Genomic DNA, 23,601 nt, shown 5'->3' on the forward strand with positions numbered 1-23,601 from the left:
TTCGCTGGAATGTTGTCATATTCAATGTCATTATCTATTACAATGGTATGGGTACTTCAATCTTGAGAATAAAGCAACAAATCGGTGTGATTTGCGATTATTCTATGCTAGGTACGTTAACTATTTTTTCAATATTAAAGGAAAATTTTTAATTAATTTTACAAGATTTATGTTAAATCACCGATTATCCCCATAATTTAAATTAACAAAAAATAATTAATTTAATTAATATTCTAACAATTATCAATAAAGAGGACTATAATAGTACTATTGCTTGCTTTGGGTCTCTGCCCGCACGTTTCTATTCTTGAGTTTACCCCCAAAATATTTTGTACTATTTAGAGAGAATTTGCTTCATATAAGCATATATATATCATGATATTTTTCACATCCAAACAACGTGAGACACCACATAGGCACTTTTCAAGCACGTCAAATAATGCACTAAGTGGCGGCTTACAAATGTCATGAGTAACCTTGATTCCAAGTCCCGAGTTTTGTTGCTAGCAAGCAACATTTTTCATAATTGTCAAGAAGACCCGTGTTAAACAACTTGCGACAAGAAAGGAGTTGAGTACTCTTTATTCACAATGCACTTAAATATTCGCCCTATGGAGCTAGAGTAATTGAAAGTTGTTATATTCGTAAAAGCACTAAGGACTCTTTTAAGCCACGCTCATACTTAGCACGTCAGCTACTTAACAATTAAATTCAACTATCAAATTTTGTTACCACTAAAAAGATGTCACATGAATTTGTAAGGCGTGGGCAACAATTATTTTTCATGTTGGTATCATATATTATATAGGAATAGAAAAGTGCTACACATTCTAAATTTGTTTCCCAAAAATTAGTTCTCAAATAATGTATTACCATCTCATGAGATTTATTATTTTGAGAAGTGTGTCACCAACTCATAAGATAGTGACACATCATTTGAGAACCAACTTTTGAAAAACAAATTTAAAATGTGTAGCATTTCTCATAGGAATATATATATACTTGTATTAGTGCTTAGAAGAATGACAAAAGCAAAAGACCATGTGACTGACCATTCAAGTTTCCACATCACTATCCAAATTAAATTGGAGTAGGAGAATTAGTAGTCACCCCCCCCCCCCCCCCCCCCCAATCATTCTAGAATTTGAAGGTTTGAAACATAATAATAGTTCAATCGCAAAGAACAATGCAATTAATTTGATCTTAAGCTGGCCTATGGGGGTTGCTCATTGTAGATGATGTTAATAGTTGTGTGGACATTGTCCTTGTGCATGTGAATGTTCAGTTAGAAGAAGACCCTTTTGCCTGTGTGCGTGATCCCCATTGATTCTTGAATTGATTCAAGACAGAAGTGCATATATATTCGTCCCCACCACTTTGTTTGTATTCCAAGGAGCCTGAATTCATGGCCAACAAAAAGCCATCAAAGCAACATCACGGATCTCTCTGAGGCCCCCAAAGTTCGCCTCATGCTTCTTCTTCTTCCCCTAACGTGGCCTCGATCTAAAGCGCCAGCATAGTATGACCCTTTTTTTTTTTTTTTTTTTTTTTTTAGGGTTATCCTTAAAAAAAAAGAAAAAAAAAAAGAAAGAGGACCTAGACGGTGAAAATCAAGCGCTCATTCAAGTCCGACTGAGCCATAGCTGCTATCTTACCTGAGCGTAACCATAATAGCACCTATCCGTTGAAAACCGCACAGAATGGACCTAAACAGTAAGAACCGCAAACGCTCCCTCAAGTCTAATTGAGTCATAGCCTGACCCAACCCCACCCGTGTATCAATGAGAATTCAAAGCGGTTAATACTAATCAAGCATATGTGAAGATTCTCCATTGTGAAGATTCGAACTCACGTTCTAATACATACATTGACCACTTAAAAACTTATTTGGGTCATTAAACCACCACCTTGGTGGTTTAATATCTCTTTAATTTTTCTTCTCTTTTCTCATTGCAATAGTTTATGATTTGTGGTTAACTGTGCATACACATGCGGCATTAGACTATAGATGTGAGTTGCAAATTTTCTTTATTGACGAGATCGGTGTCCTTTCAAGTACCATCTGTACGAGCCCACCGCAGAGCACGGAGCCATAGGTGGACCAAATGAAAATGAATAAGCGTCTTTCATTTCCTTAGATTAATTATTATACATTTCTAATTATACACTTAGCGTGCGTGTGTTTGTTTGTTTGTGCTGAGCTAATTAATGTGTTTCACACAAATTAACCTATTTCCATATGAGATTTGAATTTAGTGCAATACATTTTTTTTGGGCTAAGATCGCGATAGCAAATGGTAAAAAAGAAAAGAAAAAAGAAAGTGGTTTGAGCGTTTGTTGGTGTAGTCGAATACAAGTAATTTTAGAAGTTATTCTTGTGTCCATCTAAAAATAAGGTGACTTTTAAAATCACCATTAGATTAAAATTCAATAATAATCAATCACAAGTCTAATGGTAATTTTAAAAGTTACATCATTATTAGAGTAACACAAAAAAGATTTCTAATATTACTCGGTCGAACACCTCAAGTTGATTATATGTGGTGCTTGAACACCCCAAACCGGGCCAAATAAATGTATCGTTAAATCACAAATTCTTTTAAAAGTTTAGGATAAGTGAAAATTGATGAATTTATTTATTCAATTAATATTTAAATATTTTTTGGGCCCAAATTTTTACCTAATAAGTGAAGCCCCACAATATTTAATTGTAATGAGAGATAAACTTATGAGACATGGTTCAAATATAAAATTTATGCTTTAATACCATATTGATATCATCAATTGTCCCAAAAACTTAAAGACGAAAAGAAATGGTGAATATAATAATTCAATTAATATATAACCAAACAATATTTAATGATTAACTTTTCTATATAAAAAGAAAAAATATATATATAAAATCAATCTATGTGATTACACCCAAGGACGGAACCAAGATTTATTATCTAGAAGTGCCAAAGTATTAACGATGGGTCAAACCTATTTTTGGTAGAGGCCATATAGGATTTCTAAGTTTATATATATATATATATATATATTCAACTTTATAAAGACAAAAAACAAACAAAATTTAAAAGAAAAATTGAAAATTTGGGAGGCCATGCCCCCTTGTTACACCAATTTACAATAAGCTTCATGTGGTATAAAAATGTTATAAGACTTTCCTGTAGTATGTAAAAATAACAAATAGGTCCACACACCCAACTTCCGTCTAACTTTCCCCAAAAAACAACCTTATGTCTAACTTTTTATCAGAAACCGTTAAATGTGACATTAGCACCAATCTAATTTTGAGACACGTCACCCATAATATATATATATATACACTTAAAAAAAATATATAATAATAATATTATCCTGGAACATGTATGGTTGGGCCACCCATGGCCATTTAGCGCAAAATGTATGCATGATCGAGGAGGGTATCAAAAGTTTCTTGTTAGTTGGAAAAATAGGGTTGCACCTACGGTTCACAACACTGGTCGGAGACGAGTTCTTTTCCGACGGGGGTCAATCTAACATCACCAGTAATGTCTTTAGCGAGTTGCGTGTCAGCAAAAATCCCGAATTCAAGAAGAAGAGCCGTGTCGACTAGAATTGGAATTACCATCAACAAGCCATTATAGGTCACTCGCCTCCAAGGATTTTGCTTACGAAGTCGGCTGCGTCGAGTGCCCAGCTAGCTAGGCCACCCTGTCCTCTGGAACATAGCCTCGCCCGGCCATTAGCCCCAGAGTTTGTCTGGTGTGGTGCCTACGTAGGGCTGCCCCCAAACGAATGATGGAAAATTATCAGATTAAGACACAACCGTTACATATTGTTAGATAATTACAAAATGGTTATCTGTCTGGCCCATTTGTCATCTGTATTTGGAATTTTTGGTCTTGTCTTTCTCAATCCTTCCAATCCAATCCCAATCACAATAAAGCTGGTGAAATCCCTTTGGGTCAGATCCGACCCATACCAATCATCATCCTTGGGCATGTGAAATTGGAAAAAGTTTTCTTCAATTTATGAATTTCATCAAATCCAATTTAGATTTTTAAACCCAATTGAAGGAACGATTTCATGCTCATATTACATATTAAAACTGATTAGTGACATCAGAGAGAGATAGCCTGCACGTATTGACTTTCTTTTCTTGCTGATACAGCAAAGGTGGCTTTATGCAATAAAACAAAACACACGAAATCAATCTTGGTTAAGATAATATTTTCTGACATGTATGTCTCTGCCTCCAAACGAAGCTTAGGGCAGAAATTGTTCGGCATTGGGTCTCAATAACCTACAAATTTATCAACTTATTATGGTCTGGATTCGAATATTTCAGTGGTCCATAGTAATGGCTAATCGTCCCCATTCGGATTTAATCATTTAGAAACACAACTCTGTTGTCTGGTATATTTCTAGCTACCTTTGAAGACATAATTAAGATGATAATTGTATAGACTATGCTGACGAGGCACATTTGTTCATGGTAATGAGTTGAGGATAAAATCTATTATGGGTTTCACTAAAGCATCATAAGATTATCTCTCAATCATTATTTGAATGAAAACAACTTATGATCTATTGACCACTCTCTGTTATCTTTAAACTACCTCCCACTATCCATCAACCACTTGAAGATGAAATATGGAGAGAGCAGTTACATAAAATCCAATAAAATGGATTGATCAAATCCTTCTCAATGGACCTTAGCTCATGCTATATTTTAACTCCAGATAAGAGTGTTAACTTAAGTATCGGAGAGTTTTTAGCCAAGGTCGGGACCCTTTGACGTTCTTGTTATTTTGTAGGCAATCCATTGCCAGTCCAACTGTACCAAAAACTGCATCAACAAGAATCATTAGAGATAGTTGAAATACACATTTTGAACAGTTAGATTGGCAACGAGATTCCTATAAAATAAGAAAAAATGTCACTGAAAATTGTTGATCCGAGAGATCGAGGAGCCTCCAATGCATAAACGAGTAAAAGTATTTAAGATGGTAAACCAAATGGAGAATGTATTCTACGTAACTAAGATGCGTGCCCTTTTTTTATACAGTGGCTCCACAAAAATGGTTTGTTAGATGCTTGCGATGTGTAACCTTTGATTATTTGTCATGTGAGAGTTGTTGGAGTAATTCTAAGGTAATTATGTATCATATCATCAATGACGATATCCAAGCTTGTATGGTGTCGTAAGTTTTTTATTTTATTTATTTTTGAAATATAACTTTGGACTATTCAAACCTACATAAGTGTTTCATAAATTTTTGGAAAAATTACATTTTACCTCCTGAAGTTTGGAGCTATTTTCAATTCAGCTTCCAATGTTTCAATTTTTGCAATTTACCCTTTCAAACTTGCCAAAGTTTTGCAATTCAACCATTCTACCAGTCAAAGCCGCTCTAACTGAATAGTGGTCACGTGCGACGCACTTGATCACTGCTGACCTTTTTGTACCCAAAATACCCCATCGCACGTGATCACTGCTGACATTTTTGTACCCAAAATACCCCATCCCTTCCAACTCACTGAAAAAAAAAAAAAAGGTGGGTTGCTTCCAAGTTCTCGTGGTACTAAGAAAGGGTCAATTTTTTTTTTTTTTTTTTTTTTTTTTCAGTGTGTTTCCACCGTTTATCTTCCACCATTTCCCCTTTTCTTTTTCCTTTTTTCTCTTCATATTTAACATTCACAAACTGTAAGATTCATTCAATTCTTTTTCCATATCTTGAGCAGAAGTTTCATGGACTTACAAATTCTTTGTTAAAGCAACTTGTGTATTCAGAGGGAAACGGTTAGAGCTCGAATGGAAGTCTTCTATAGAAACCATTGTTGCTTTGGTGTGAATCAGAGCACGAGCCTCTTTTTTAGTTTGAAGAATTTGGTAAAAAAGATCTCACCATTGACAAGGACAACAGAGGTTGAGGAAGAAGATGAGGGAATCGATTTTAAGGCTGGTTTTGCTGTGTGTAGTGGCTTTGGTATCCGGGTGAAGCTAAAACACAGCTTGGTGATTTTCAGGTCTTATAGAGTTTGGAAGCAACCCAATTTTTTTTTTTTTTTTTTTTTTTTTTTTTTTTTCAGTGAGTTGGAGGGGATGGGGGCATTTTGGGTACAAACATGCCAGAAGTGATCACGTGCGTCGCACGTGATCGTTGTTCTGTCAGTTAAAGCGGCTTTGACTGATGGAATAGCTGAATTGCAAAACTTTGGCAAGTTTGAGAGGGTGGATTGCAAAAATTGAAATATTTGAGGTTAAATTGAAAATAGCCCTAAACTTTGAAGGGGAAAGTGTAATTTTCCCTAAATTTTTTTACCAAACATGTTTTTTTGCTTTAAAAAAGTTTTGTAGGTGTTAAAACACAAATCCGTTTGATTTGTGGTTTCAAAACGTGTGATTTAAAAAATATCAATTTCAAAAAGTGTGATTTGAAAACATTATTTTTGAAAAAGTAGATAAGTGTTTGGTAGAATCATGATTTAGCCTTTAAAATTACGGTTGAACTTCTAAAATTGTGCGTATTTTAAAATACACAAATTGGCTTGCAATTTGAAAACGTAAATTTTTCTATGTTTTCAAACATAATTTTTTAAAAAAACACCCTTTTGACCAGCAATTTTTTCTAAATTCATACTTTTTGATCGACGAAATCGTAAAAACGAACAAACTCAAAACCAACCAAACTCTTGTTACAACTTAAAAGGTATTCGATATATAGTAGATTATGTTAAAAAGATGATTGCTACTATACGCCAATAATGATCACCAAGATGTAGAACAATATATAACTCAATTAATATTCATAAAATTGATAATCTCTCTCTTTCTCTTTTCTCAATAGTACAATGTTTCTTTCTATTTTCTGTGAATTAGTTTCACTCCAGTTTTTTTTTTTATATAGTTATAATATCTTGAATTTACCTTAAAATTTATCTTGGGCACCTCAAACTTCCTCTAAGAAATCCATAGTGGTGCACGCTAAACACATTTTACCCGGTTTACTATATACTATCATCGTTATTTTTATATTTTTTATTTTTCTTTCTAATTATCTTCGTTATTTAAGTCCTATAGAGAGCCAAGTTAGAGCTCAGTATGAACAATATCCTCTCTGCTGGTTTCTGCAACTTCAGCATTGGTAACGATAAGTTCTTTGTCATGGGAAGATAGGCAGTCAGCTGAAGGATGCACAACTCCATAGCCAGAGCCTGTGGCAGAGTTGCAGTAGGTCTCTACTGTGCCATCCTTCTTCTCTAGGTTGATGTTGCTTAGGACTATATTGCTGCAGGGAACTGTGTCACTGCAAGCAAATTTCATGGCCTTTTCACTCCTTGTAGTCCCACTGATGTTCTTGTAGACTATCTGGCTTATATTCACTGCTGACGTCTGACAAAAAAACAAGAACATGTTGTTTCAGATTAAGCTTATATAAAGAGATGAATTTAATTATTTAATTTAATTTATATTTCAATCCAAATGACGGAGATTTCAAAAGTGATGAAAAGGGAAGTTGAAGAGGCTTTACCTGGTTTTTACAAACGGTTGGAGAATCACAGTAGAACTGATCAATAATAATGGGGTTTGATACATTTTCCATCCTCACATTTTGGAAACGTACTGCACGAACATATCCAGAACCTCCCTTTACAGGACCACACAGTGAAAGGAATTTATGTTATTGTCATTCTATGGAAATTACTGCGACAAAATGTATACAACTAAATTACTAAATAGATTTAAGCGAAAAAAAAAAATCTATTTTTACAGCGGAGGCAAGCCAAACAGGGTATTTCCATCCAACGATCAATAATGGGCAAGAAGTGGAGCATTACCTGCCAAGTCTTAATCCTAAGGCCGTTGGTAGTGTCCGTTAAGATTGCTGTATCCAAGACGACCTTCGTTACCATACCAGTGGAGTTGTCCTTCCCAAGGCTTCCAATGCTGAGTAGAAGATAATGGGATGGGCAAACTCTAAGGCTCTGTTTGTTAAATAATTTTAACGAAATGGTATTTCACAAAAATATATATATATATTTATATATAAAAAAATATTTATCGGTATTTGGCTTGTACAGAAAATGAGCGAAGGCGAAAAACGGTTGACGACTTCTGATAGTTTGAGAAGGAGAAACTCAAACTCAAAAAATGATGGTATACGAAATTTAAAAAGAAAAACCATTTTCCAAAACTAAACAAGCTTTTTTGGTCATATTTTCGGTTTGACTATTGTTTTCAGTCACACAAGGTAGCGAAAAATACTTTATGCCAAAACAAACGGAGCCTTAAGTTTGTAATATACGAAATTAAGACAGTACCTAATTCCATGCCCGGGTCCACAATAGATTCTCTTCATCTTGATATTGGAGCTAGCATTGACAATTGAAACGCAGTCATCTCCTGGATATTACATATAGAATCACCATGGAACTTGTTAAAATATTAATTTAAATTATTAAATCCACTCTTTCCTAGCTATTTGCTTAATTTTTTTAGGATAATATTAAAGCAAAAAGTATGAATTCTAACTCCACAAATTATTATTATTTCAATTAAATATTTTACGGGTTAAGTCTCACTTATTGAGAAAAAATTTGAAACCACACTTCGATTCGGTGGCATATAATATTTCAGTTATATATATATGTATTGTCTTTTGTTACTCCGAAGACTAGTCAAATCAAATAAAGGCATTATGGGGCTTCACCTTCATTCTAATTCCTACTATAAAAAGATGAGAAAAGGAATGAGATGTGGTTCATTTGATAATGCATTTTGAATTTGCTTTTTAGCAATAACAAAAAACTTCAAATACAAAACACTTAAAATTACTTTCATCTTCGCATCACATTGCAAAACTTTTTCAACCAAAAAGCAAAAAGAACACCCTTTAAAAGGTTTTATTAAACGAGTTCATGGTCTCTTAACAAAAAAAAAAAAAAAAAAAAAGGAAAAGATTTGAGAACCTGTTCCAATTTTGCAATCTTGGAGAACAACATTAGTTGATTCACTAATATGAATTCCGTCGGTGTTGGGGCTGTCTCCCGGAGCCGAGACTAGCACTCCGGAAACTCGCACAGAATCACACCGGGAAATAACAAAATTCATCTGTTGGCTGTTCTTGATAGTGAGGCCTTTTACCTTTATAGCTGAGCTTGTATCTATGGTCAGTGCCTGCAATAAACCATGCAAGTTAAATTCTATTTGGTGATGGCCAGCATGAATTCTTTTCTGGAAATACAGCTTTAACTAAGAGATGGATAGATATATCCTTACTGTTGGTGCCCCCCTGCAAGGCTGTAAAATTGGAAACAGGAAAAAGAAAAAGAGGGGTTAATTTCATTTGTTGTATAAAAAGTACTTGGGCACAAAAATGTAGTGTAATTAGTTCTCAAATATATATTACGTTTGATTTGTTCTTCTTGCAAGATGATGCCCACCATTTGCTACCAGAGCCGTCAATTACTCCACCTCCTTGGAAGAGGGCTCCGTTCAGTTTTGAAAAATCAAGCCATACTCGTGGAAAATTTGGATCCCAGTTTTTTGGCTCATCGGGTGCCACTATAGTTCCTGCAATCTGTCGCCAACAAAAGTATAATATCGTGATCAACTTAAGCTTTTGGGATATATGGTAATAGTTCCAGCCCTTTGAATATATTAAGTTATGAAATAAAGATAGACGCTTTAATTAGAAGATAATTTTGATATGTGCTAAGAGTAAAGCATATATATATATATCACCTGGATAACCAATTCGTCTGAGCATGGACCTTTAAATCTTGTTGCATTAACTAGATAACGTTTTCCCTGAGGCACCAAAAGAACTGATTTTGCTGTAGAGCAGGCAACCACCCATGCTTTTAGGAAAGCCTGATAGTAATAACAATAGAGAAGAATCAAGGAACACCATAACAGTAATAACAAGAAAATCTGGTTAGACAATAATGGTTCAACATATTGAATTGAAGTTGGCGAGATCAGACCCACAGCTTAGTGAAAAATGAAGTTTTTACTGAGTTGGCATCTGAGTGCCGCAAATATTTCTTAAGGAACAAACTTATTCACCTGGGTATCATCAGAAACTCCATCTCCAACAGCACCAAAGCTATCCACATTCACAAGAACCTTGCTGCCACGTTCACTTGTCCATGAAGGGATAGGGGAAACTTCCACCTCATTTTCTTCTTCTATGTCCCAGCTTTCGAGTTCCTCAAGCACGCCAATGTTGTCATCCACCAGGTTTCCTGCAACTCTGTGAGCCACTATCAACAAACCAAGAAAGGAAACCAAGAAGAATTTGTCCATTTTTGGTTTGTTCTGTCTGTTTTGCAAGATTGATTGATTTGTATAAATTCAATGAACACATTGGATTATAATATATATGCTGAGATTAGATTAGACTAGACAATGAGGGGTTTTTTGTGGGATATATGGCTTGACTTGAAAGTAGATGAAGGTGTTACATTCTCTACATGCCTACACTTTAAGTACAAGGGAATTCTTTTTTCCCAAGTTCCTTGCTTTACTCCTCAACTAGTGCACAAAATCCACCAGTCATAGTGTTCATGGATATCCTCCCTCTCTCTCTCTCTCTCTCTCTCTCTCTCTACGGGAGAAATAAGATAAAATAAATCTTGCAAGGAATTACTATTTCTGGAAATCTCACACTTACATATAAAAAATGGAAAATATTTTATTGAAATCCCCACCCCACCGAAAGAAAGCAAAGAAATACGAAAAAGGTCAATCGGTTAGTTAGACCAAACAGGGTAACCCATGTACAAATGATGCCGTTCATTGCATGCAAGCTAAGTTTTTTAAGCAAAAGAAACTCTTCCGCAGTTAAATCTCTACGGAAGATCTAGAATAAACAATAGGTTCAGCTTCATCGAAATGGAGCCCAAAAACCCACCGACCATGCTCTCTTTTTGAGGCTCTGCTTCACTTGATTTCATCGTTATAAGACGCTAATGTTAGCAGCAACTGTTTACCTCAATTAAACTACGACCGATCTCCCCTAACATAGCACTGTTTCTAATTTGTGTTGAGGTTTGAAACTCCCCAATTTCAGAATAGAAGTTCGAAGCTTGCAAACAAACTGCAGGATTCTCTGGCTCAAGCTCCATCAAGGTTTTTGCTACTCTCCTTCCCACTATCTCATTCCCATGGACCCTGCAACTTCGCAGCAATGAGCTCCACATCACACCATCTCCCTTTCCTGGTGCCCGTTGCAGCAACTCTTCAGCTTCATCAAGCAAACCTGCACGGCCTAACAGATCTATCATACATGAATAATGCTGCCTATCAGGGTGAATCCCATGTAGTGTTTTCATTGAATCAAACAGCAACCCTCCTTCTTCAACCATCCCCGAGTGGCTGCACCCTGTTAATGCACACAAGAATGTCACTCTATCTGGTTTCAGGCCCTTTTGGACCAGTGCTTGAAGCAATTCAAGTCCCTCTCTTCCCATGCCATTCCGGGCATATCCATTGATGATAGACGTGAAACAAACAACATTTGGTGAAGGAATCTTGTCAAAAACCAGACGAGAAAGATCGACATGACCACATCTTGAATATGCATCAATTAGAGAACATGCAACTGCAGTATCAGATTCAAAACCAGATTTGATTGTACAACAATGCAGCAATCTGCAGCTGGCCAAGCTTGTTGAAGCAGAAACCGACAATGCTTTCAGTGTCGTGGAGAAAGTGACTTCATCAAGTGCAACTCCCTCATCAACCATTAAACCAAACATCTCAACCACATCTTCAGTGATGCCACAGTGCAACAATGAGGTCATTAATGAGTTGCAACACTCCAGTGTTCTCTCCGGAACACTTTCATATATGGTTACCGAACTCTCAATATCACCGCATTTTCCATACATGTTGATCAAAGCAGATTGGATATGTATGCTTCCATTATCATAGGCCAATTTTAGAACATAAGAGTGAATCTGCTTCCCAAAATGAATATTCTTGGTCCCACTAGAGAAATTCAAGAAGCCTACAAAAGATCGAATAGATGGCCTCTTCCCTTGAAACTGCATTGTAGAAAATAATTTGACAGCATCAACCAATAAACCATTATCTGCATGCACTGCAACAATTGAATTCCATGAGATCACATCCTCCATTGGAATTGTCTCAAATGATTTCCTTGCATCAATTAAACTCCCACAAGCGGAGTAAAAATCCACCAAAGCATTAGCAACAAATATACTTGATTCTACCAATCCAACCATAACCGCGTGGCAGTGCAGCTGCTTTCCTTCATCTAAAAGCTTCTCATTACTGCATCCACGAAATAAATAACAAAATGTAAGACCATTTGGCTCCACATTATCAAATGCCATTTTAGAGTACAATCCTAATAACTCATCTGGTTGACGCAGTTCGCAATACCCACGAAATACCAGATTCCATATGGCCAAATTTTGCTCTGGCAACTCATTAAACAGCTTCAAAGCTACGTCATGAAGCCCCATCTGCATATAAAGATCAACAAGCGGACTCCCAACAAACAAATTCACGCTAAAGCCAAGCTTCAACACCCTGCAGTGAACTTGAATTCCTTCTTTATAAAACCCCGCATCACTACAAATATCCAAAACACAGGAAAACGTCGATGGACTTTCTCTTATTCCTAGTAGAACCATTTCAGTATAGAGGTAAAGAGCCTGTTTTGGAAGCCCATATCGCCCGTACCCAGAAATCAGCATATTATAGGTAACAACATCACAAAGCGGCATTTCATCAAACAACTTTAGCGCAGAATTTAGCTGCCCGGATTTGATCAAACAGTCAATCATTCGGTTTTTTGAGTAAACATCCTCCTGCGCATTCCTTTCACAATATGAGCCCAACACCAGAGAAGCAGTTGATGAAGCTACGGGTATGCTGCACTTCGGTGTAAAAGTTGTTCTGGATCGGACACAGGACAGGGATCTAGCGCTGCGCATGGTCCATGAGACCATTTTACGTAAAATGGGCATCTCCGAACCACGAAAATATTGGTAGAGAAGACTCGATATCATCCATAAAGAACCAAACTTCCTCCCCCCACAGATCCAATTTTTGCGTCGTATCCTCCAATTTCCATATTACCTCGAGACAACACTGACGCGTCTAGAAAAGGAGACTTTCATGAATCATGGCCTACAATCCTCAAATTTATTTGTGTACCAGTCGATTTCTTGGCGACTATGAATTAACAAATATGATAGCCTGAACCATGCTTAATCATGCACATTTTTGGCTAAAACGTAAAAATGTAGCATTTTAATTATCTGGACATTATTCACATATTAGTTAGAACACAACACGTTATTTTTTTCAAGTAATTCAATTTTATTAAAAAAAGGATCCAAAAAATAATGCAAAAATGAAAAAGATTTCGATAAAGCGGCTGCAAGTTCTTTTGCATTATAAAATAGAGCTGTATTTTACACATCAATAACTTGCCCAGATCAGGAAGGGCACAAATGAGCAAACACCAGTCCACAAGTTCACACAGCTAAAATATTTTACATTTGTAGTGGTATTGACAAACAAATAAGAATGTTCAAATAAGCACTCAAATTATCAATCACATTAACATGTAGATGCAATAGCTTCCAAAAGGGAGGCTACAAAACGCATCTGGGTTTCTTCATTGATTCTCGAAAATAGAGGCACATGGACAAATAAAGATTTGTGACCCTTCTGTTCAGCAAGACGAAGAGAATGATAATACACATAATTGCACACGAAACGGCCGGCATCATCTGATATCGTCACATCAAAGCCCCCCTTCTTCAAGTACTTCAGGATTTCCGCAGTGCAGCAAGAAGTCTTCAACAGCCAAAAGATGAAATTTTAAAGTCAAACTCAAACACAAAGGAAAAAGAGAGAAAGATGGAAGGAGGCAGAGCGAGAGACAGAGAGCAGGGCATGACAAACAAAAACTCCAATATTCTACCACATTTGGTACAATTTTAGTACCTAGGTCGCAAATGAAATGACATAGCAAGTCACTTATTTGTGCCTAGTTTGGCAGTGAAACTTCCTAGAAGAATCAGCGGTGCCCCAAGCTTGGTTCAATTAGCCTTGGTACTTATCAAACCCAGTCAATCTACTGATCAAACCATAGTAGCCACAACTCTCCACCTTCAATGGGCTGCAAAAACTGCCTTAAACTATATTTGGTTCACCTCTTGTGAAAAGAAAAGATGAGAAAACTTTCAAATGTTTGGTTTGTTAATGAGAAAGAAGAGAGTTTGAGGAAAATGCCACATTCTTCTCTCAGACCCACTAAACCCTCCCTGAATGGGTAAGATTTAGAGAGAAAGTTAGGTGTCAAGAAGAAAAGATAGTAAAATCTCATTCCATTCTCTTTAAATAAAATAACTTAATTCCCCGTCTTTTCTTTCCTATTGGTTTCTTTATTTTATTTTCTCATGTAGAACGTGAACAAACCAAGTGCAGCAAAACGTATGTCTACTCACATTACAATTTCTGTCAGTCGGTTAGATAAGTTAAAAAAGTTTCTAGGATCTCCGTAAACATTGCAAACTGATCACAATAGATCCGTGCAGATGTGAATGACCCTCATGTTTATATGCAAGTATTACAGTGCTTTCTCACTGTTTACAGAGACTGTTCTTTGTTTCAATGATTTTGTTAAGGAAATTAGTCGATTTGATTACAATATTACCACACAATACACCTCTGACCCCCAATGACAAGTATCATCATACCATACGCTCTCTCATTTATCTGGAGCTACTTTAACTCCATGGAGATTAATGAATCCGTGTTTCCCATCTAACGGTGAACAAGGTAAAATAGCAAAGCCAGAACTAATGGTTATGAACAATAAACTCAAACTTTGGAATGTTTATGATCAAAAGAGATAATGTGAGCATGCTTATTTGTAACATAGAGTCACAAATTTTAGAACATGCATATGTTCTAGAGTATCCATCTTCAATGCTTTTTTCTTTTGGATGTGGTGGGGGGGGGAGAGAGAGAGAGAGAGAGCTGAATCTGAAACTTAATGCAATGAACTGTGAAATATCATAGGCTAAGTGTTTCTTATGGAGGATTATCTCTCAATAGTCCCGCATAATGCTCAATTTTCAGCATAAACTTAATTTAACATTTTAAGTTCCTCTATCAGACTATCAGTATTGAAGCAGTGAACTAATGCCATATCGATGTTGTCACTAGAAAAATTCATTCGATATTAATACTATCTAACAAAGAATGAATGCCAAGATACATATATTTGAAGGAGATCATAAAGTACCTCTCTTGCTCGGGAAGTTTCTCCATCTTCAGACACTATTGGGAGTTGCTGGGGAAACGTACAAGAGAAAAACATAACATAGAGGTTTTAAAAAAACAAAATAAAATAAAAAAAATTTGCCGTAACGCATCAGTGGAATAGCTCTAAAAGAAAAGAACCACATGTACCTGAGGTTGCCATCCTAACTCATCTGGACAACGGAAAGTGGCTTCATTTACTGCCTGCTTCTCAATGGCAAATTTTAGAGCCCCACTATTCACCCCCAAGTGTAGCTGAAGAAGCAGTGAAGGTAAAAAAGTCATTTGAATCAGCAAAGTTCAATCCTGGAAACAATGGAGACCTTACTAAGAGGCTTCCGCATAATCAGAATCTGTTTCAAATTATTTTTGTAAATGTCTACACTATCATAAAAGACCATATTAGTTATGGTTGAAAACTTTTATTTCCATAGGAAAGCAACATAACCTAGCAATGATTTAAAGGAGAGGGAAAAAGAAAAGTTACACCAAGTGAAATATCAATGTGACCACTATCTTCAACTACGAGTGAATCCAAATGTAGTGGAGTGACTAGATATGGCATCAAAATGCTGCATTAAACTATGAGAAGGTTCGGCAGATTTGAGCTTTTACAAACAAAAGGCAAAATCAAAGACCAAAGGTATGTGGTAATTCTGGGTAAAACTTTCTTCCTTTCCAGCATCGGTGTCCAAAGTATGCTAGACTTTCTGAAAGATTTCCTTCCTCATTTCCACTCCATTACCAGTCATTCCCATAGGTTAGGATATGGATGGTCAATGAATCAAATATTAAGGGTATCCATTCTGATTGCGTGGTACTGATAAATGCGAGAATTTATGCAAACCATTTTCTTAAATACCAAGTCTTTTACCATATACGAATTGAATTCAATGTAGTAAATGTGGAGTAATCAAATAACTAAATAATAGTTAAATTGAGGGCAATGTACGGTGATGATTAAGTTAACAATTCTAGATTTTCTGGAGACAAATCTCTATGATACAGTTGAGTTGAAATGATTGGAGTAATGCCGAATTCATATCTGCTTACTTTTCTTAGAGCAATTTGTAAGTCCTATGCAGATTTTCAGGTAAGCCTCACAACTACTCCATTGCAGAGGCATCCTGAGAACTTTTCTAAACATTCTTTTTTAACCAATAGCACTACCCTGATTTTGGCATTACCGAAGTAGCAAATCCATCTTGTAGGCCCCATGACAGCTGTTCTTAGAATATCAATTAACTTCAGAAATCAATGCACAAAAGAAACTAATTATTCCCAATAATTTTTATTTTAGTTTTTTAAAAATGCAATTTATTTATCAAATCATTAGGAGTTGCATAATGAGAAGTGATTACTGACCCAAACGACTTGCTCGTTGTTTGTAGTACTTGAGATGCTTGATTCCAAGGTCTGGTAAAGCAGGGGTAGAGCTCCATCTCCAGCAGTCTCAATAACAGTACAACTTCCAAGTGTAGCACCCGGGGGCAATCCTCTCCTTTCAACAAAATCCTTCAGATTAGTAACAATTGACTCTGTAGGATTTTCAGCAACCCCTTGAAACTTCTTAAATCCAGTTACATGAATGGTGACTGCCTTTGGTCCTTCAGATCCCATATCCTTGTTTTGGACACGAATACAGTTCCCTATTTTTTATGAACACTGCTAAAGCCTGTGGATGCACCAACCCCTGGAAAAGCCAACTAAGATTATGATCTCTTTCATGAAAGAAGAAAGCACCATCGCTGGATTTCCTATAAAATACAGAGGAAACATTTGCACCAAATAGGCAAATAGACTTCTAAACGAATATAAATTCAAACATGATCCTCTAAAATGAGTTTGTTAGATAAAATAAAAGTGCAGTACTCAGTCTTTGTCCCACCAAGCAGGATTTTTGAAATGATATGCTCCCAATCGGTGACAATTCTTGCATGAAGCGACCACTCCCAAGACTCAAACACTAGACAATAAATCCAATTGGCAAACACAGGAGGGCTAAAAACCTCCAACCTTGTCTCTAGATTGAAGAAGGGATAGAAATTTAATGCTCAAAAAATGGGGCCCCATTGAAGCATTTCACTATATATATATATTCTCAAAGTCATTGAATCATATGTTGTTCTACTTTCTTGCAAGTGCATATCTTTCTTGATAGCCTTGATAAGTTGCAGTTCACTATGCACGTGAAAAAAATTTAAATAGTAAAACATCCAGGCCAGTACTAAAGCCCTTGAAGATTCACCCATCACTATATCCTGGAGTGAAGCTAAAGTTTGCAACTTCACACAAAGTTTTTACATAAATAAAGAAAAACGAATACCATCTACTTCAAGAGCTCCGAAAGTGCCAACACTACTTGGATTATGAGAAACCAAACCACATAGTCACCATATGACATCAAATTCTCCGCATATTCCCCCAAAGAAAACCTGTTAAAAACGACCTCCCATGGAAATCTGCTTTAATGATTTTATCAACTATTATTTCCTTACTTTAAGATTCTATTTTGATCGAATAGAACTCTGCTGCATGTCCTCTTCCTTTGTGACATGAACACACACACACACACTTCATACAAGAACAATTCCCAATGATTCAAGACATTTGCTCCTTAAAAAGCAACATAAACTCAAACCCATCAAGCAAAACTCCCTTCAGAACTCGAATATCACACTCTCGAAAGCTTAAACATTAAAAGTATAGTAGGAAAATAATCTAGCATCATCTAAACAGAGCGAGTTGACCAACTTAGTTATATTGCTTAACCAAAACAGAAAAAACATGATGAGCATAAGCAAAAACAAAAACAAAAATATTATAAGTTTGATTGCAAAGCAAGATTGAGAGGTACCCTTCAAAATCACGCTGGTTCTTTCAGCGTTGAAGAATTACGGATTGCAGTCTTTCTGGTAGCAGAGAGCAAAGCTTCTTTGGGCAGTGTTATCAAATGCCATTGGGTCGGAGATATATTGCAAAAGCGCCACGATAACTCTAATAATAGTACTGCCAGGGTGTCAAGCGGCGGAAACACCTCATCAGTCTCTTACCAGGGACACGGTTGTGCTTATCCGTTTATTCTTTTTTTTTTTTCTTTTCTTTTTTAAATGATCCCCTCCATTTATTCATCAAGTACTTCACAGCACGCGGTTTGCGTGGCACGCCCGTGCAAAATTTATTTATTTTTTTTTTTTTTACCCTATTCATGGGTAAAGATATTGAGCACGCCCGGCGTGCTTCAACAGTGAAGCACGCCGGCCGTGATTTTTTTTTTTTTTTTTTTTTTTATTTTAATTTTTTTTTAAAAAAAAAAAAAAATTTTAGCCTGGCGTGCTTCACTGTTGAAGCACGCCGGCGTAAGTTGTATCATGACTCCCCTATTCATTGGTCAATTGATATTCTAATTTAAAATAATATATTCTTATTAAAAAAATCCAAGTACCTCTATTAATAATATTAATTAAATAAAAAAATTACAATTTTTTATAAGCTTCCATTTTTATGATAAATAGTAATTTGATAATATATAAGAACAAAAATCATAAATTTGATCATTTCAATTAAATATTTGACATATGGAAAGAAATTACTAAAATATTAATTAAATATTTTCTTAAAATGTTAAAATAAGCAGTAATTCAATAAATAAATAAAAAACATGTTATAAAACTATAGATTTATTTGTTAAAATAACAAACTACATGGATCACGTAGTTTTTTTTTTTTTTTTTTTTTTTTTTTTTTTTTTTTTTATGGGTTGGTTGACCATCCTAACCAACTTGTTCGAAAGGCCCTTGAGTTTATTTAAGAATATACGAACATACAAGTCAACCACGATAAGACGGAAGATGAAATAGTGGTTTACTATCGTTGGATGGTCCCTTCTGAAGGAATTATTAATGTCAATTTGGATGCTATGCCTATATAAGAATATAGGCATAGGAGTGACTATACATGATTCCATAGGAGAGATGGTGGATATCTTGCAATCTCCAAAAATTAATATTACTGACCCAATTGTAGTTGAATAAGTTGATGGCTTACAGGCAATTGTTTTTACTAAAGAGATGGGGTGGAATAAGTTAGAAATTGAAGGAGATGTATTCCAGGTAATGCAGACTTTTACAAGAAAAAATGGACAAAATTGGTTTTGCTATGGCCAAGTAATTGACGATGCTCAAGTCTTCAAGGGACAGTTCAATCAGTTTGAGATAATATCTCATGAAGTGAAGGTCACTAGTTTGAGTCTCCATTTTATCTCTTGTGTATATATGTAAAAAAAAAAAAAATTGAGAATGCTTGAATTGTGCTACAATCTCTTATACATTATAGAGTTTCTCATATTCAACGAGAAGTGAACGAATCCGTTCATAGTCTTGCAAAGAGTACACTCACAATTATGGAATATGTGATTCATAAAAATAAAAATAAAAAATAACTCATAAATGTGTTTTTGATGTTGTAATAGCTGAACCTATTACAATCTCAGCTAATTATCAAAATTGGAGTACATACGGGCAAGTACTTGAAGACATAAAATCAATTCTTAATCTGTTACGGCATTGAGAGATTCGACACATACATAGAGAAGCAAATTGGGTAGCCCACAGTCTTGCCAAAAAAGCTACACGCCAGGTCATAGATAAAATATGGATCAAAGAAATTATGAAATTTACCTGTGATATTGTAACCTTAGAACTTAGTCATTCTCCTCTTTAGAGCATTAAGTTTTTTTGACTAGGGCTTCCAAGCTCTTTTGTTTATAGCTCTCACGCTCTGTTGTTTAGAGCTTTCAGGCTATAGATTTTAATGATGAGTGAAGTTCAATTGTTACAAAAAAAAAAAAGGCTGAACGTATTGTTCATCAATGATTTACGAAATGATTGAATGGTTAAAAAAAAAAAAAATTGCATTAATTTGTAAAAGCTAGGGATACCAAGAGTGTGTTTAGCATTATAATTTGCATAATTAAAGAGTAATTTTCGCACGTTATGAAATCGTAAATTTAGCAGCGGTTTTGCATATATATATATATATATATAAATGGCACGTGCGAACAGAATTCTCTATAGAAGTAGCTTCTAGACGGAGAGGACCGTGTTTGCCCTAAAAGTTCACAAACAGAGAGAGACCCAAATATCGTCGTCTCAGTTCGATCGAAGAAAAATGGGAAAGCAGCCGGTGAAATTGAAGGCGGTGGTGTACACGCTGTCGCCGTTCCAGCAGAAGGTGATGACTGGGTTGTGGAAGGACCTGCCCGGCAAGATCCACCACAAGGTCTCCGAGAACTGGCTCGGCGCCGTCCTCCTCCTTGCCCCCCTCGTCGGCACCTACACGTAAATCCCTCTATTACCCTCATCTCTCTTTGCTTTACGAGATCAAAGTTTGCTTGAGAAATTTGCGAATCATTGTCTTGGATTAGACCGCGTTGTTAGATAAATGATTTAGGGGTTTTTTCTGGCTGTTAGAGGTGAGATTTATATTGTATATGAGAGACTGGAATGACCCAGATGAAGGTACTGCAGTCCAGTGCTGGTTGGAGACTATAGACTGTCCTTCAGCTTCTAATCGATTAATTTTCGAGAATTAATAACTAAATGACTTTAGGAAATGGTATTGATGAAGCAAAGAAACTGAGCTTTCATATTGCATATTTTAGATTTTCGTCAAATGGGTCGGTGTATGTATCAAATATTTTTTTTGATTGGTAAGTTACATGCCCAACCGGTGGGACTTGAACCCACGACCTCATCCTCCACCACTTGCTAGAAAGGGAGGAACTACCATTTGAGCTACAGCTCATTGGTATGTATCAAATATTTTGTCCATTATTGGACCAAATTTGGAGGACTGTACCGGCAATTTGTGTTACTAGTGATTCTGATATATGCTGCTTTCTAGTATATGGCAATTTCATGAAGAATAGGTGGTATGCCTTATTTACCAAAAAAAATGAAGAATAGGTGGTATGCCTTATCGTTTTAACAAAGTTATGAATTGTTATGGGCAAACCATGGTTGGTGCTAGCTTTTCACTGCCATCTGCGTAATGGACAAGAAAGGGAACTGGTGTTTAAATGTAGGGTTCAAGATTCCCTTGCTTTATTTGAGTGTTTTTTTTTTTTTTTTTGACCTTTTTTTGTTGTTGTGGGGGTGGGGGAGAGAGTTACGAGCTATCAGTATACTGAATTTGTTTGATGTATATCTACTTGTGTGTTCTTTTCAATTACATAATCCTCCTCCTCTATGAGCCGTTGGATTGATGATTGCTGAGGCATGTGTTCAAAATAGGCCTTGAAGGTTGCACTTCAATCATGAAACTTATTTTCTACTAACAATTCTCAATAAAAGTTGTTTGACATTCTTGGGTGTAAGGTAGATAGCTTTTAGGGAAAATTATATATTTAATCTTTGGGGATTGCAGTTGTATCAAACTGATCCCTAGGATACCAAAAGTATCCCGGAGACCTTTCAGGGGTAAACCAAGTGTCCAAAATGATCTCTACCATCCAGTAGTTTGATGAAACCGTTAGATGCACATGTGGATCTATGTTATAGCCAATAGCTGATTGACATGTGGCATAGTTGATCACTCACATTTTTTGCCATTATAACATTACAATTCTAACCCTAATAAAAAGACGAACTAAATAAAAAAGAGGCCGCCCCTCATAGCTACCTCTCACTAGGTGAGGGGTGGTAGTGAAGTGACGGCACCTCTTTTATTTCAATTTTGCTTTATTTGTTTTGTTTTTGTTTTTGTTTATTTGGGACAAAACTGTGTTTTTACGGTGATAGTAAGTCTGAGTCATTAGCTATGTCACGTGTCAATCAGTGATCAGTTGTGACGTGGATCCATGTGTGCCTCTAACGATTCCGTCAAACGGCTGGATGGCAGAAACCATTTTCGGCATAACTTACCTCAAGGATCTTCATTGGTACCTCAAGGATCTGTTTGGTACTGCAAACCTCAAAGATTAGATAAGTAATTTTCCCTATCTTTCAAGATAGATATACAAAAAGAGAGAAAATTTCATCTCCCTGCAGGGACAATCTAGAAGTTGGATGTGAATGAGAAGCTTTCGGTATGAAGCATATTTGGGTTGCTGGTAATTGTAAATTGCATGCTCAAATTCATAGCAAGATGCCCTAGCTGATGTTAAGAGTAACTTGTGGTTGTGAGACTAATATTTTTGAAGTGGAATCAGGTGGAAGTTCCTTATTATGCTGGTCATTAAGGTAGTTGATCCATGAACTTTCTGTGAGCATAAACGTAAATTTTGTACTGCGATATCTCCACGCTTTTCTTCTGTTCCACATTATTGTCTCTGTATTGTGCTATCATTTTTATCTGTGGAAGTCGGAAAATGAGTGGATTTCACTTGGCAAAAGACAAGTGAATATACTTCCTGATCTTCCCCTTTTGTTAACTATATATGTTGTTCTCATACACTGCATTTCTGATCTTCCATATATATTGCAATCACATTGTGTTTTGCCAGTGTTTACCTATATATTTGTGTGCAATGGATGCAGGTATGTGCAACAATACCAGGAGAAAGAGAAGTTGGCGCACCGTTATTGAAGTGAGTAGATGGGCATCCACTCTGCAGTAGAGCTCCGCATTGTTTTAACTGCAACCTTGATGAAGTTGTATAAGACTTTGTTATTTGGGGTTACCATATTTGAGTTGTTGGGAGTTTTGAACAATGTTTGAGTTGGTATTCTTCTTGAAATAAATTTGTGAATTGGGTCATCCATGCATGAATGTGATGTAGAATGTGGAACTGCATTATAATTGGGAGAGCATCTTTTCAATCATTAATAAACATAAATTTTCGTATAATAGAGGATTGTTACAATGTGCTTTGCTATAAAATTTAGATGGCAACTTCCCTTGAAGGAGGAAGTGCAGGAACCCGGATTTATGGCTTCAGATCTATAGTTCTTCCGATGTCCATTCATTATTACACAATTTGTCACTCCAAATCTTGTACTCTTTTTCTTACATTTTAAGGGAAATTTTACTTAACTCTTACGAATTGTTATCACTTTTACAATCTTCTCCTTAAAGTTTAATTTCTCTTAATTTAGTGTATTATTTTTTAATTATTTGTAATCTTATCTCTCTGTCAACTGTTTTCAAAATACTACAAGCTTTGAACCAAATTTAAAGGTATTTGCAAAAATACTCATTCCTCAATCTTAAGCCCTCATGGTAAGTGAGTCCCCCTCTCCTCTTTTCTATTTTTTGAAAGGAATAATTATTTCTTTCTTATTCTACACCTGCGTAAAAAA

At 35.9% G+C, this 23,601-nt stretch overlaps 4 protein-coding genes across 4 annotated transcripts; 1 reads left to right on the top strand and 3 right to left on the bottom strand.

Moving 5' to 3' along the window:
* Positions 1-6,778: 6,778 nt before the first annotated feature.
* Positions 6,779-10,319, bottom strand: LOC132180066 (Pectin lyase-like superfamily protein). Its single transcript, XM_059592911.2, has 9 exons — positions 10,058-10,319; positions 9,734-9,862; positions 9,399-9,569; positions 9,269-9,289; positions 8,959-9,166; positions 8,311-8,392; positions 7,828-7,936; positions 7,521-7,637; positions 6,779-7,381 (listed from the first exon to the last, which is right to left on the bottom strand). Exons 1-9 carry the CDS (start codon positions 10,295-10,297, stop codon positions 7,079-7,081), a joined length of 1,380 nt encoding a protein of 459 aa, XP_059448894.1. The 5' UTR covers positions 10,298-10,319; the 3' UTR covers positions 6,779-7,078.
* Positions 10,320-10,715: 396 nt separating this feature from the next.
* Positions 10,716-13,048, bottom strand: LOC132179684 (PPR superfamily protein). Its single transcript, XM_059592439.2, has one exon. The coding sequence runs from the start codon at positions 13,030-13,032 to the stop codon at positions 10,966-10,968; it is 2,067 nt and encodes a 688-aa protein (XP_059448422.1). The 5' UTR covers positions 13,033-13,048; the 3' UTR covers positions 10,716-10,965.
* A 347-nt stretch (positions 13,049-13,395) lies between these two features.
* On the bottom strand, positions 13,396-18,255 carry LOC132179725 (Peptidase C15, pyroglutamyl peptidase I-like protein). The gene is made up of 5 exons (XM_059592488.2): positions 18,159-18,255; positions 16,667-16,994; positions 15,452-15,556; positions 15,285-15,332; positions 13,396-13,828 (listed from the first exon to the last, which is right to left on the bottom strand). Exons 2-5 carry the CDS (start codon positions 16,919-16,921, stop codon positions 13,589-13,591), a joined length of 648 nt encoding a protein of 215 aa, XP_059448471.1. The 5' UTR covers positions 16,922-16,994; positions 18,159-18,255; the 3' UTR covers positions 13,396-13,588.
* Positions 18,256-20,381: 2,126 nt separating this feature from the next.
* LOC148586626 (cytochrome b-c1 complex subunit 8-like) lies at positions 20,382-23,059 on the top strand. Its single transcript, XM_088515742.1, has 2 exons — positions 20,382-20,640; positions 22,840-23,059. Exons 1-2 carry the CDS (start codon positions 20,471-20,473, stop codon positions 22,886-22,888), a joined length of 219 nt encoding a protein of 72 aa, XP_088371868.1. The 5' UTR covers positions 20,382-20,470; the 3' UTR covers positions 22,889-23,059.
* Positions 23,060-23,601: the final 542 nt, after the last annotated feature.

Source organism: Corylus avellana, chromosome 4, assembly GCF_965113065.1.
Source record: "Corylus avellana chromosome 4, dhCorAvel1.hap1.2, whole genome shotgun sequence".
NCBI classification, from domain to species: Eukaryota; Viridiplantae; Streptophyta; class Magnoliopsida; order Fagales; family Betulaceae; genus Corylus; species Corylus avellana.